The sequence below is a fragment of the Pezoporus wallicus genome, unplaced genomic scaffold (genome assembly GCF_028554395.1).
Source record: "Pezoporus wallicus isolate ANWC-B61680 ecotype Strahan unplaced genomic scaffold, APGP_CSIRO_Pwel_v1 scaffold_7392, whole genome shotgun sequence".
NCBI classification, from domain to species: Eukaryota; Metazoa; Chordata; class Aves; order Psittaciformes; family Psittacidae; genus Pezoporus; species Pezoporus wallicus.
This window is the reverse complement of record NW_026639923.1, coordinates 1,495,897-1,509,805: the sequence shown is the minus strand read 5'-3', so window position 1 is coordinate 1,509,805 and position 13,909 is coordinate 1,495,897. Positions and strand designations below refer to the sequence as shown.

General features: G+C 45.4%; 1 protein-coding gene across 3 annotated transcripts in view; it reads right to left on the bottom strand.

Moving 5' to 3' along the window:
* The window catches only part of TTYH3 (tweety family member 3), a 73,046-nt gene extending 59,343 nt beyond the window's left edge, over positions 1–13,703 (bottom strand). Inside the window, exon 1 of one of the 3 annotated variants that reach the window (XM_057416967.1) lies at positions 13,420–13,703. In XM_057416967.1, coding sequence (XP_057272950.1) covers positions 13,420–13,542 — 123 coding nt within the window. In that variant the 5' untranslated portion in view covers positions 13,543–13,703. The remainder of the gene's footprint in view (positions 1–13,419) is intronic. The other 2 variants (XM_057416964.1, XM_057416965.1) reach the window with 2 other exon arrangements.
* Between the last annotated feature and the right edge of the window lie 206 nt (positions 13,704–13,909).

Sequence of the window (13,909 nt, the reverse complement as noted above, 5' to 3'; positions counted from 1 at the left end):
AGCAGCTGGGAATCAAACAAGACACTTTGCCAAGACCCCACTCAGTAGCACTGGAGGAGCTTTAGATCCTTAAAACCAGGACTGTACAAGGAGGAGCACCCTGAGTACAAGCACTGATGCTCACATGCAGTGGCTGCCAGCGTTCCCTACTGATGGTATATATGTACACCTGCTTCTAAACTCTTCCTGGCCTATAGCACAGTTTCAGCCATCAGGACATTTATCTAGATCAGGCGATACAGAAATACTGTAGTAGAACCCAAAGAGCCATTGCACAATCCAAGCCACAGCTGCACCAAGAACAAGATTCTTATCCTGGTATAGTTAATGTTTTCACTACAAGACAAGTATGTAGCTTTCAGTTAACATCAAGCTTTGCACCATGTAATACTTCCTTTACTGCAGCATCAGAACAATGCTGCAGTTCTGTTCCACATGTGTCCTCTTCTAACAAAAAATGTTCCTCACTGAGCCAAGGACCACATTACAGTTTCCTGAAGCTCTCAGGCCTGTTCAGTTAGCCTCTGTTCACAGCACATGGGAGAAACCATACACTGACCAAGGTCCAAGTGCAGCTACACAGAAAATACTCAGGATCTCTGTTTTCCCAGAAGTGACTGTTGGAAGGCAACAGTATCCCAAAGCCTCACTGAGTACATCCCCATGGATGAAAATCTTGTAGGACTAATTTCAGGCTCAAAGAAGTAGCAGTGTATGTGTTTGTGAGTAGGAAGTAAAGAGCTAAACTGCTTGTGGATCCCATCTGAAGGCATGGGTGTGAGAAAGCTCAGCAGTCACTACACCAGACGCCAAGCAGCAAATTTCACTTTGGAAAAGAGATAGAGATGTGCCTGCTTTGAATTTGAACCTTGAGCATTCAAGGCCTATCCATTCTTTCTTAGGAACCTTGCATTTCATTTATTGCATCAAAAAATCAAGACCCCTCTTACTGAAGCCAGCGCAAGTAAACCAAACCTAACAATTTAGTGCTGAAAGTCCTGCCCACAGGTTATACTTGCAGAACTGCATTTCACCTGTTGGATATGCCACTGCTGTGGTACAAGAGGTACATCTCCTCCCAGGACAAAGCGTAGCTGACAACAGCAGCAGATGATTCAGATCTACCCACCAAACTTGGAACTGCAGTCCTGTTCAGCTCTGAGAGCACATTAAGAGGTGAGTCAATTGCAGGCAGAAGACAATAGCTAGCAAATAGCTATTAAATGCATTTAGGAGCAGTAATAAGACACGCAGCAGTCTCTCAGAGCGTTTCACCGAGAACAAAATTAACAGCAATGAAATACTGTAACAGCAAACTGAATTTTAATAGCTGCAACAAAACCCACACAAACACTAGAAAGGTTGAAAGGGCATTCAAGTGAGACACACATGTGACCCAGCAAGCAGATGCCTCAGTAAGAATTTTGGACTTAAGATACAAGTACACAGACAAGAAGAATTAACACGCCAAGGGGGGGATTAGGGTAACAAGATCCTCATACCTTATCATCATCATCTGCTGGGAGAGGAGGCAAGTTCACAGCTTGTCCCTTCCTCCTTCTCCCATAACCTCCACATCACCCAAAGCAAAAGCTAAGCTGCGCTAATAAAAACAGCAGAGCTAGCATCAACTGTCCAACCTTGTTATTTACACCTCAGCAGAACGCTCCCAGCATCTACTATCACTCACACGGCTTCTCCAAGAGCCGCCTGCTAACACACAGGCATCGGAAGCAAGTCCTAAAGTACCATTTGTCTACATGGAGAATTTTGTCAGCAGCACTGGGCATGTTTTATAAGCAACACCTTTAATGTACCACTTATTATTAAAGTGCTTAAAATGCAGAAGAGATTGGGTTTGAAGAGAATTTAACTTGCAGTAGGTCAAGGCAAAAACAGCTCAAAAAACCTTTGAGCTTTGAGACAATCCCCGCAGTGATCAAGAGGTTCAACTGTTAGAGCACTTCAACCTGCCCCAGAACATGGTCTCCAAGACAAGGATCTTCACTTGGTTGCACTGATGAGAATGAAAGGCTATTTTAACCTTGTAATTTTGTTGCTCCCACTAATTTGTCTACTCAGGCTGATTCAACATCTGTTGTCTAAATGCATATATTTATACATGTCTTGGATATATACATATATGAGGAATGGCCAGTGATCCAGTGGCCTCAGAGACCAAGGATGCACTATGCTCGATGCACTACCCAGTCTCATAAGCCAACAATAACTCAGACTGCATGGGGAGAGGACGAGAAGGGCAAACAGAAGAAATCAGTCACATTCTGAAATAACTAAAAAACAGACAGGAAGCATTGTACAGTGCTTTTAAAATAGCACTTTCATCTGAAGTAAAGGCTTCTGTTTAGCTACAGTAGTGTCAAGCAAATCATTCCATCTTCACTGGATGTGCTATCTGTGATTTCCACTAAACCCAGACAGAAAAAGACCCAAAACACAGCTGATCCATTTTTTCCTGCCACCTACTACAACTGAAGCAATTTCCCTCTTAAGGGAGCATGAACATTAATACTTGCCATTGACTAGAAGTACTTCTAGTCTTGTGCAACAGCTAGCACTTACTCAAGTCTGAGGCGTTCAAACCTTAAGGGGAAAAAAAGCAAACCTATCTGCCAGACATGTTTTCAGGGTCTACCACTGCGTTCACAGTGACTGTAGCTACAAGTGGAGTTGCAATAAGGTAGAAATAACAAGTCCTTCCCTGAAGTCCTCTCAGCCTTCCCTGTAGTTCTCCTCCTGAAAACAAATTAAAAAACACAGGGCACAAGTATTTCAAAGTTACCAGAAGTAGAGCAAACTTCTCTCAGAAGACCCTGGGCATCTGCTGCCAGCGGTCACCCACAGAGATTAGTTCTGAAAATTACCTTCCTTCATATTTCAGAACCAAGAAGAGATCACAAAATAATGGAAGTTCACCGTTTACTTTTTCCCCTCAGAAGACTCAAGAAAAGCACCTGGTACTTTTTGTTGTCAAACACTGAGCCATTCCCTACCAAAACAGCAAAGCCAGCACTGTTTGCAAAGCCTGTAACTAACTGCTCCTTTACACTCTTATTCCTAAAGAGAAACTCCTTCAGGTGCTAAAGTTTGCTAAAGATGCCTGTGTAATTTCTCATTAGATTCTCCTTCCTCTTTTCTTTCCTTGCAATATTACACTCCCCAAGGAAAAATATACCTATAAGCAGGACAAGTCCACCCTTTCCTCTTAGTTAACACCAGGAGGCAAGATTCAGCCAGCGGTCAGCTGCTACACACTCTCAACTTCTTCCTTCATTTCTCTGCCCTTCCATGTTCCTCACCAAACACCAAACCGAGGAAGAGCTCCCCACATCTGCATTTGCCAAAACCCCATGGTTTCTGCTATCGATGCAGCACAGCTTATTACAGCTGCTAACTGTTCCTAGGCACTGATAATTATAAGCCCATGGCTGGGTGTCTAATTAAAGGAGGAATGAATTAATGAGTTTTACCAAAGGCTTTTGAGTCACCATTATAATTCTCACCCTTAATCAGCAGCAGGACACTCAAAGGACAGCGTGAGCAGGATCAAGAGTGGAGAAGGGGGGAAATAAACCACCCCCCAGCTGATGCTTCCCCGATCACGTTCCTCGCCAACATGTCACTGTCATTCAGACCCGGACAGCCAGATCAAACCCAGCAGGAAAACGCCTGGGCCATTTGGACAGCTGAATACAAAAACGCTTCCTGAAGCCGCCACAAAGCACACACCAGCCTGTGAATGCCGAGCAGCAGCGAGATGCCAGGCGAGAGGCTCTGCAGAGCGCTGACTCCACTGCTTTCATTCATCCCCAGCCCCAGCCCCCACCCAGAGCCAACAATTACAGTTCAGTCTCAGGCTCCCAAGGAGGCAGAAATTGAAAACACGTTTTCATTGAAGCACAGCTTGAATTTCATGAATTCCATTACTCTCAGCTTTCTCAGCATTTCCTGGAGTGAATACTGTAAAACAAGGGAGAAAAGGGGTAGCGGGAGCTGTATGCAAGGTGGGAATCATTTGCCACCCCTCTGACCATGCCAGTCCATGAAGGGACTACAGAGGCACTTGCAGCAAGGAAGCAACATGAAGAGCTATTCCTAAGCAGAAGAAAGGAAGTATCTGCTAAACCTAAGTTTAGGAAGGAAGGAAGCAAAGCAAACTGCCAGAGGCCTCAGAACAGTAACATCATCCGTTACAAGGAGTGCTTAAATGGCAACGCTACAGGCACAGCCCGCGTGCAAAGCACTACAACTTCAGCAACGCAACAGAAAACGTCTCTTTAGTAGGCTGCAGAAAAGTAATGCAGCAAGTATCAAACCCACCAGTTTACCTGCTACGGGAACTTGAGCACAATGTTAAACTGCAAGAAAGTGCACGAAATACAGTGGGGTCATACTCTGCCCACCACATTATTCAAAACCCTTCTATTCAGCACTACAGCAATCATCATCAGAGAAAACAGGTACCACCAAACAACGGGTCACTTTCCACATGTACAGCTGTAACCCAGTCAACCTGGGGATTATTCAAGTTTGCTAATTAACACCCTATGGAGAACTTTGATGCCATCAGCAATACTCTCAAGGGTTCCTTCACCAACACCCTTTTCTTTCTCCTCTCCCCCCCCACCAGCTTGGGCCTTATCTTAGGGAGCATTACATCATCTGCTGCACCAAGACCTCCTTGTAATAGACACCATTATGCAACTGAAGTGCCTCCATTTGGATTTTGGTGTTATTTTGGATTTCAGTGTTGAATAGAAGGCTTGTTTAAATTCCCTGCATGAACAGCAGCATTTCATAGCCTGAAAAGGGTGTCCATGCACAGACACCAACACTGCCATAACAACGCATCTGAATGTGTGGTACATTTGTGAAACATTCATTCCCCACATTCCCATTTCCCCTTGTCCAGGAATAAGTCTGGCATTGTTAGGACTGATTAGCAATATCTTTCATCCTTAATTTCACACTACAAAGGACTTTCACGCATATGCACATGTGGCACCATTCGGAGACGTATCAGCCAGAAAAAGCATTTAGCAGTGACAGAGGAAATCATAATCCAAGGGTACAGCTCCAGTTTAACTGAGGGCAAAGGGGAGTGTCAGCTCTTTCCCCTGGCTGGTTTCAATGCTGCTTTTACTATTGACCAAAAAAAAAATGCTCGTTTGTTAAAATAGGGACTTAGAAGTCTGGCACACATCACATCTGCTGAAGCAAGCAACCTGATAACCATGTGAAAGCACACATTATGGTGTTACCCTCATATTCAAGTGCCTAGGGAAGGGAATTTGTACAAGTATCCTGACTGAGTTATACCAACTGCTGTGTCCATGTATTGCACACTAACCTACTCCACCAACCCCCCGCCCCCAGAGAATACCCTTGCAGCTTTAAGCAAAAATGACTACTTTGCAAGAACATGCACATTTGTGGCTTACTAAACCCTAAAGCTGAAAATTATAAGATCAGACACAAAACCTACAAGTGGCTCATTACCCAGAAATCTAAAAAAACCCAAAACAATGCAAGAATAAGTCTGAAACAAAGCCTTTGCAGCATGAAAGTGAACTTCCTAAGTTCACCTGAGGAGAAAATGAGGAAGAGCGAGCATCAGCCTGGCACTGCCTCACAGTGACTATTCACTAGATACCTGCAGACCTTTTCATTATGCAGGAAAAGTCATTTCTTATCTGGGGATAAACCCAACGAATCCATAGCTTTTCACCACTGCAATACAAGCAACCGCCTCGGCCACTCCTTGAAGTGGAAGGAAAGAGAAGGATTTCTAACAGTGATGGCTTTTTTCTTTTGGACTGTCATCTGAGTGCATTCCCAGCACTACAAATCTTTCATGAACTTGATCCTCCTTGATTTTAGCTTGCCTGCCATCCTCATCATCATCTTAAAGAACTGGTAGGATGACATGCCCAGAAACTACAGCCAGCCTTGCTGAAAGAAGAGCACGTTCACTGGGGTTTGGTTTTGTTATTAGAATTCTTAAGAGGCAATTCTCCAGCAGACATCTATATGTCATTGAGTCTTACCCATGTCTTAAAAGTGAGAATTAAAGTTCACTACAGAAGCTAACCCTGTTGTACTCTGAAGTTACTCGTCTCGCCTGAACCTTAGAGCAAGAATTCCCAGATATCATGTCCCTTTCCCCAGCTATGGGAATTACATTCAGTTGAAAACAAGCCAAGTTCTCCTACCCACTCAAGGGGAATGGGAAATCTCAACGTAACTGGTAGAAAGTTTACTACTAAAACAGAAGCAAGAGGAGAACTGACAGCTGCAAACAACATGCTGACTCCCCTCCATCTCAAGAAAATTAAGAGCAAGCACCATCTTACTCAGCGCTTGCTTGCAGCCACCAAAGTGTATTCACCCGACATCAAAGAACCTAAAAGAATGGCTTCAAAAGCATTAATCACCACTGCTTAGTCTTCAGCGTACTGATCCTTACAGGTACAGAAGTGTCCCCACAAAGGAGTCACACAGACCTCACCAGGCAAGCTCTGCCACACCACAGTCTTGCCACATCAACACAAATAGCATGAACCATCAGTTCTGCTCTTCACCCTTTCCATCAGCAATTGTGCTGGTGGGAGTAAGCAGTGAGGGTGAAGAGGTGTAAAATCAGCCAAATCCTAGAAGAAAAAGGAGGAAAAAACAGGAGAGAGGGAGAGAAAAAATAGAGAAATGCCAAGGGACTGCTTGTCCCTCCAACTGATAATCTTGAAGACACGTATGACAAGAAACCTGATGTGACAAAGGGCCACAACTTTTGTCTATCTCATTTTCAATAGATAGATTTTTGTTTACAGGTTCAAAAATGTACCCATCCCCAAAACACAAGTAAAAGATAGAGACTTCTGGCACAGCCCCTTAATCCACATTCAAAGCTTTGGGATTAAGTCAGAGGAAAGCACCTGACTTCCCACCCTTAATCTCCAGAGTCATGCCTAATGGGATGTGTTCTTCTGGGTGTGAATTTCTCACTTTCCCTAATAATGAAAAATAAGGACCACTGAAAATCCACACTGACACCTGCTTGAAGCACTGCTTGTTTTATTGGATAACCATTGAAACAAAGGCTTTTTGTTAACCTGAAGAGTGTGGATTTTCCTCTGCTGACAAAAGGCATTAAGAATTGAGAGGAATTAAAATCAAAAAGGGAAGAGGCAGCTAAGACTGAACCGATTTTGATTAGTCCTTTCTTCAGGATGCAAGCGACCAGGCTTCGCAGCTGGACACCAAGATAAGCTTACAAAGTAGCCGTTTCATTTTGGTGGCAAATGGGTGGTTAGAGACCCCCATCTGTATTTTCAGTTCCTGTTTAGAGTCTTGTTTTTCCAAAGCAAATGCAAAATGTAAGGTTCTTAAATGTCAGCTCCTTCAAACTGAGAATCACTTGCGTGCATACAGGTAACTATAATATATAGGCAGCACTCGGAGGTGGATGCTTTACCCAAGATTTAATTCACAAGCACTTAAATGCAGACCAGAAGACATAAGCTGGTACACTTGCGTAGAAAAAAAGATAAAAATAGAGGATTTTCAAGAGGACAAATGTCATCTTGGTGCAGAAGCATCAAGGTGTCAGTGGATGGTCCCCACCTGACCAGACTAATGCTTTTTAACTCTAGTTCTACTCTTCCAACTAAGACCAGCATGATAGCTTCAGAGCACCACATGCTGCACAGAGGTCTCATAAGAGTGGGAAGCTCACCAGGCCTGGCAAAAGCATCTTCTCTGCACAGGATTAATACTTGCAGGAGTCTACCCAGATGAAGCAAGCATGGTTTACATCTCTGCACATTTGCTTGCATTGCTTTCCCTCCGCCCTTCAAGTTTCACATTTCTCCAAGTCACTTTTTACCCCTCTCTACTTACTCTGGTCTGCTAAAACCATACATTCAGAACAGTTGTTGACTAGAGTAAGGTAATCTACAGTCAGGGCTTCCAGAAACTGTCAGTCCTCAGGAGACCATCTGAAAACGTAGCAGCACAGCATGGGTCAGCAAAAAAAAAAAGTAAAGCTACAGACAGAAAGCTGGCAAAGGCTGACTTTTTTTCCTGTCTGTGTACCATATGTTGCTGCATGATTGGATGTATGGTCAGCAGAAACCATTGTTGTGTAACTTTGGTAAAAATCAGCCATCAAAAAAGGTCTTGATTCTGTATTTTTGGTTATTCATTATGCTACAGTTGCCTAGTAAAGGCAGAATAAAGGAGTCAGCCTAAAGCAGCAATTTGCTGATAAGAGATATTACTGCATGGTTACTCATGCAACTGGGATTGATGACTAAAGGGAAGAGGGGATTTACCATCATTTCTTAGAAACCTAAGAACAACTTCAATTTCATTAGAAATCATTGGATTCTACTAACCAGTGTCACCTAACCTTTTTGGAAATATGAGCAAACTAGTGCAATAGCAGGATCAGATCTTGGAAATGGCCCATCTATTCTTGAAAGAAAGAAACCTTCAGTCTAACCCCTTTAAGAAAGGCACATTACCCTTTGACTCTGAGCCAACTAGACAAAAACACGTCATCCAACTTGACTAATACACATGTTTCTAATTTACAGAAAGACTCTCGGTTTCAGAATCGAAATAAGATGCCAGTACAGTAGAGGAAGTTCTAACACAATCTCTATAACCCAAGTTTTTTGGCAGTTTAGGCTCCATCACATTTCTCCAGCCAAGGAATACTTCCAAAGATGACATTAGTTGTTATGTGTAAGGAAACAGTCTCACAAAGCCAGAGAGTACCTGACACAATTAATTCCTTGCTGAATCTTTGGCTACAGGTTCAAATACACATGCCTTGGATTAGAGTCTGCAAGCCACAAAAAAGGGAAGCATCGTTGGGTTTACCCAGTACCTTTCACTGCTGGATCCACCCTGAACACAGTGGCAGAAAAAGAACACAAAAGCACTAACAGATGTATGATAGGAAACTCCTGGGTGACAACACTAAAAAGACCAAGGGCTAAAGCATACGCCTGTTCTTACCAATCCTTCTTTTAGCATGGTTCTGCATCTTAATTGGTATGAATCAATCATCCAATCTTTTTTCCCAAAGCACATACAGTTGCCATTACACCTACTACCCATGCATTTGCAGTTCTGACTCTCACAGAAAAAGCACGAGAGTGGTATAAGGCAAGAGTTTCAAAAATGCTGGAGAATTTTGCTGTATTCCAGCCTGATTCACACATAAGCCATGCATTTACACAGATTCAGGTCAACATTGCCATCTCCCAGCTATTAAGGAAAAGCACAAATTCAAGTCAATGTGCTCTGCAGCTTAGCTTTTACAGCCTCTTTTCTTCACTGTCATATGCTTCTTGGCACACTGGGACTTAAGAGCTACAATAAAGTGTTGCAGGCTCCTTTTCTGTCACTACCAAAGACACCCTGTCTCAAGCACGTAACCCATTACCTGTTGTTGTGCTGTATTAAAAAGCTATTCAGCTTTTCTACTTCTTTGCAGCCTGTAACCTCCATGCTATCTCAAGGCACTTAACCAACACTACCCTGAGAAATAAAGTGAATTCAATGCCATGCAACTGAGTCACAAGTAGAAGTACTTCGATTACTAAAGAGATTAAACTAATGACAGCTGCTGTCTCAGGACCATCTTACTGGTGTGATTAACTGAACTGCAAAGGAAGTGGACAGTAGTGGCAAGATCACCATCATTTGTTCAGCAGCAAAAGGCACAGAGACCAGAACTGGCATTAGCATGGTGCTGTCAGAAGGAACACAAGCTTTGCTCCATTTTTACATTCCCTTCACTCCAGAGTTTGTGACTCACTACACAATCAAAAGGCTTTGCAGAGCACTGCAGTATGACTCAGATGAGAGTACAGCCAGAACAAAACTGTTCATATCAAGATATCTTCAACCCCAGTGATCCATGGGAGGGTTAGGAAACAAACTGGTCTGATAAGATCCTCTATGGGGATGATTCTATGGGGATGACTCCATGGAGCAAGTCCTGCAAGCAGCACATAAAGACAACTCTGACAGGACTCAGAAACATGCCAAACCCCCTGGAGAAAAAGGATCACAACCGCATTCTACACTGAAGCTCAGCTCCATTACCCCAGAAAAGGAAAGAACTAGTTATACTGCTGTCCACAGCTTGTCATGATGGAAGCATCTGAAGGACACACATACATTTTTAAAGAATCCAGTCCAGAGGGGAAAGGATCTCTACACTTGCACACATTGTTCTAACCCAGTGCAACATGATACGCGGTGGGAGAAGATAAGAAGTAATACTAATGAGAGAGCATTGTAGAGACTGATTCAGGTGACAGAGGTACACAGCCAAAACCTGCAGCTGCATTGATCTCAGCCCTTGGCAGCAACATTGCCCTAAGTATTTCTCAAGCTCTCAGACAAAAGGAGGAAGCCCCTGTAGGTTGGTACACAATAGACACAGCTGCCTTGAGACAGGCCGGTGCACAGTGGGTGTCCCTCCTGCTCTGAGAAAAGGGACTACATGGGACAGAACGGAATAACTAGTCATTAGATCTACATCATCTAGATAACCCCCATCATCCAGAGTCCCAAAAGACATAACAAAGACCTAGACTTCAAAGACCAGCAGTACACACTTATCTGTGAGCTACATGTGCTCCAGAGAGGGCTCAGGGGACAATAACCTGTCTGCTGCTTCAGTGGAATAGCAGCTTGTGCATTACAGTAATCCTTGCTAGGTAGAGGTGGAAAGCCTGTTAAATGAGCAGCCTCCTCACCTGCAAGAAACACGTGGCACTGCAACAAGTGCCATGACAACATTCAAATCCAAGCCACTGTGTTTCACTTTTGGTTGAAGTGAGATGCTCAGCTGATGCACAAGTTCAAAGCCTATCATCAAAACAAGAGTACAAAGAAAAAGGTAGGTCTTTACCAAGAGGTTACTAAAGAAAACAGGTTTAGAAGGAAAACAATGTTTTCCCTTGGTCAGGCGTTGGGAAATCTTTTCTAGACGAGCAGTGGAAAATCAGAATGGGTACATTACTTATTTCCTTATAAAAAGTCAGAATGAGAACAGACACTGAGCCTTGCCATATGCTTATTTATGACAAGAGCCCAGCTACCCGATGACTTGAAGTCATGGAAACTTAAAGGTATTTTCAGTTTAGCAAAGGTAATCTTTCCTTACCAGGAACACAGAGCTAGGACACTCTGCCCTTTCCCATCCCCATGAACTCCCAGCTAGCATCCCCCAACCTCTCCAGCCACTGGAGACCTCAAGTGCAGCATGCAGTTTAACAGCCTATACTTAAGAACAGGGGTATCAACCACTAATGGAATAGAAAACAAAAACACCCACACATTTTGTGCCAATTTTCTTACAAATAGAATAAAGAAGAAAAATATTCAGAATTTAAATTAAAAAATTGACAATCTCACCTGCTTAATATAAAAGGTTCCTAAAGAAAAGGGAAAACTATACCAGCACAAGCTGCAAACAGAGAAATCCATAACAAAGCTAACAGAAAATGCTCAAACCCAAAAGGCCTTCAGAAAAATTTAAAGCATGAGAGAGCCTTTAGCATTAGAGTTCCCACTCCAGGATTAAGTTTCCTTGTTTCACTGCATTAGAATTAATCTACATGGCTATGAACTCTGGAGTCAACTTGCAGAGCCACAGCAGCTTCGTTATGCAACCAGCGACACTGATCACCCAGGCTGTGTTACTGGAGCCTGCTTGCTATCCTTCACCAACCCCCAAACCAGCAAAGCTGCTGCTGCTGCTCCTCAAATCGTTTTCTTGACAACAGATGCTTCTGTAATCTAGACATTCAGGTTTGGATATGATAAGATGTTTTCTTGTGAGCTGATGGTTAAGACTTAAAAGGCCATTTACTGCTGTGCAAGAAGTCCTTAATATCATCAAGGGAGGGGAGGCAGCTACACAGGAGAAGAGCAGCAGAAGGCTTTAAGTCAGAATATGATTACTGTAGAAAAATTATCTGACAAATGAACACAGCCCCAGACTGTTGCAAGGAATGCTTTTAAGCAATTTAAGCAAAACCAATACATCTGCTGTCTATTCAAAGGTCAATGAGTGCTTGTTTCATGATAACACACTCCCAAGAACATCCTTCCATGAACTCTTTAACTTTTGATCTTCAGCATCTCATATCCCTTGTTGTAACGGCAGCTACCCTCTGAGGTCAGGGCAATGCAGTTAAGCTGCCGTGCAGCATTACATCTGTGTGTGGCCATCTTGAACTCTGCTAAGCCAAAGGAACTAAAACAAATTAACAAATTGAAGCCCCAAACACAAAAGTTAGGTCAAAAGTCTGCTTTGTTTACTGGTTTAAGGGTGTTTCTCTGTATCTACCCATTGCTCTTTAAATTAACCTCTCACATTTTGCCCTAGCTTCAGCCCACAGATCTGTTCCTCTGTTTAAAACAAAAAGGCAAACCATACTGCTTTCTAAAGTATTTCTAATACCTTTTACTCCTAGGACAAACGGGAACTGTTTAGATGCTCCAGCCTTTCTGCCTGTGTGCGTGTCAGCTTGCGGTGTATATAGGACACTGCGAGTATGTTCAGAAAAGCAAAATGGTGTTTTCAAAACCAGAGACCGTGGCAAAACAAGGCAGCAGAGCCACTGCAGCTCTGTTCCAAGATGACAGCAGAGAACACAGATGTTAGAGCACACAGATTCACTCCACAATCATTTTAATTACATGCCTAGCCAACCAAGCACTGCCTAAGCAGCATTAATGGAAAAAAGGCAGCGCACGAGTATTCTGAGCGCATCTTCCTGTGCACTTGATGCTAACGCCGCTCTCTCTCGTGCATTAAGTCATCTGTTTTCCAGCAGGCAGGCAGTCGGTTTTGGAACGCGCTGCTGGCCTCTCCGTAGGTCGTGGCAGCGCGGAGCTGGCTGAAGAGCGGTCACTGCAGCTGCATGGGGCAGAGCGGCTATCCTCAGCGATGATGGGTTATGATCCAGCCAGCGGGATGTGGCCGGGAGAGTGGCTTCGCCTGGACACCATGGCTTGGCAGCAGCGCAGAAACCCGGAGGGGGCACTTGGCCAGGGCTGCCCCCCGCTTCCCCTTCCAGGGGATCCTTTCACCACCTCCCAAGAACAACTTGGGTTTCCAGCACGCTGGAAGCTGCGCGGGGCTCCTGCCCACCCCGCTGCGGGGTCACAGCTTCCTGCCCCCGGCCCAGGCCAGCAAGACCCTGACCCCCAGCCCAGCGGGGAGGCAGCCGCCCCGTGAGGTGGCCGCGCACCACACGGAACAGTGCGGGCCGGCACCCACCCGGGCACCCCGAACCCCCTCCACAGCCCAGCGGGCCGAGTCCCCTGCCCTGCACAGCGAACACCCCCCCATCCCGTATGGGGACCTACCTGCTGGTACTCGGCGTCGTGCGGTCGGAAGTCGGCGGAGGTGAGCTCCCAGCGCAGGCTGAGGTGCGGCAGGCGGTGCAGCAGGCTCACCCACCAGGGCGGCGAGTAGCTGACGCCCGCCATGCCCGCCGCGCCTGGCCTCGCCTCACCTCACCCCGACCCGCCGGCCATGGAGCGCCGCTGCCCGCCTGGCTCCCTCCTCACCGGCGGCCCCTCATGGCCGGCACCCCCCGCCTCCTGCCTGCCTCCTCCCTCCCGCCGCGCCGCTCGCTCCCTCTTTGTTCGCGGAGAGGCTCCACCGCCTCCGCGCCCAGCACCGCCCGCCCGCTCCCATTGGCGCCGCCGGGGCTCGCCCCGCCCACCCTCCGCGGCCCCGGGCCCACGGCTCAGGTGGCCTTGGGAGCAGCCGCGGCGGGTTCGGGCCCTGGCGCGCCGGGGTCGCCACCGGGACTCGTGCCGTAACATGGCGCCTTGGCGCATGGGGGTGCGT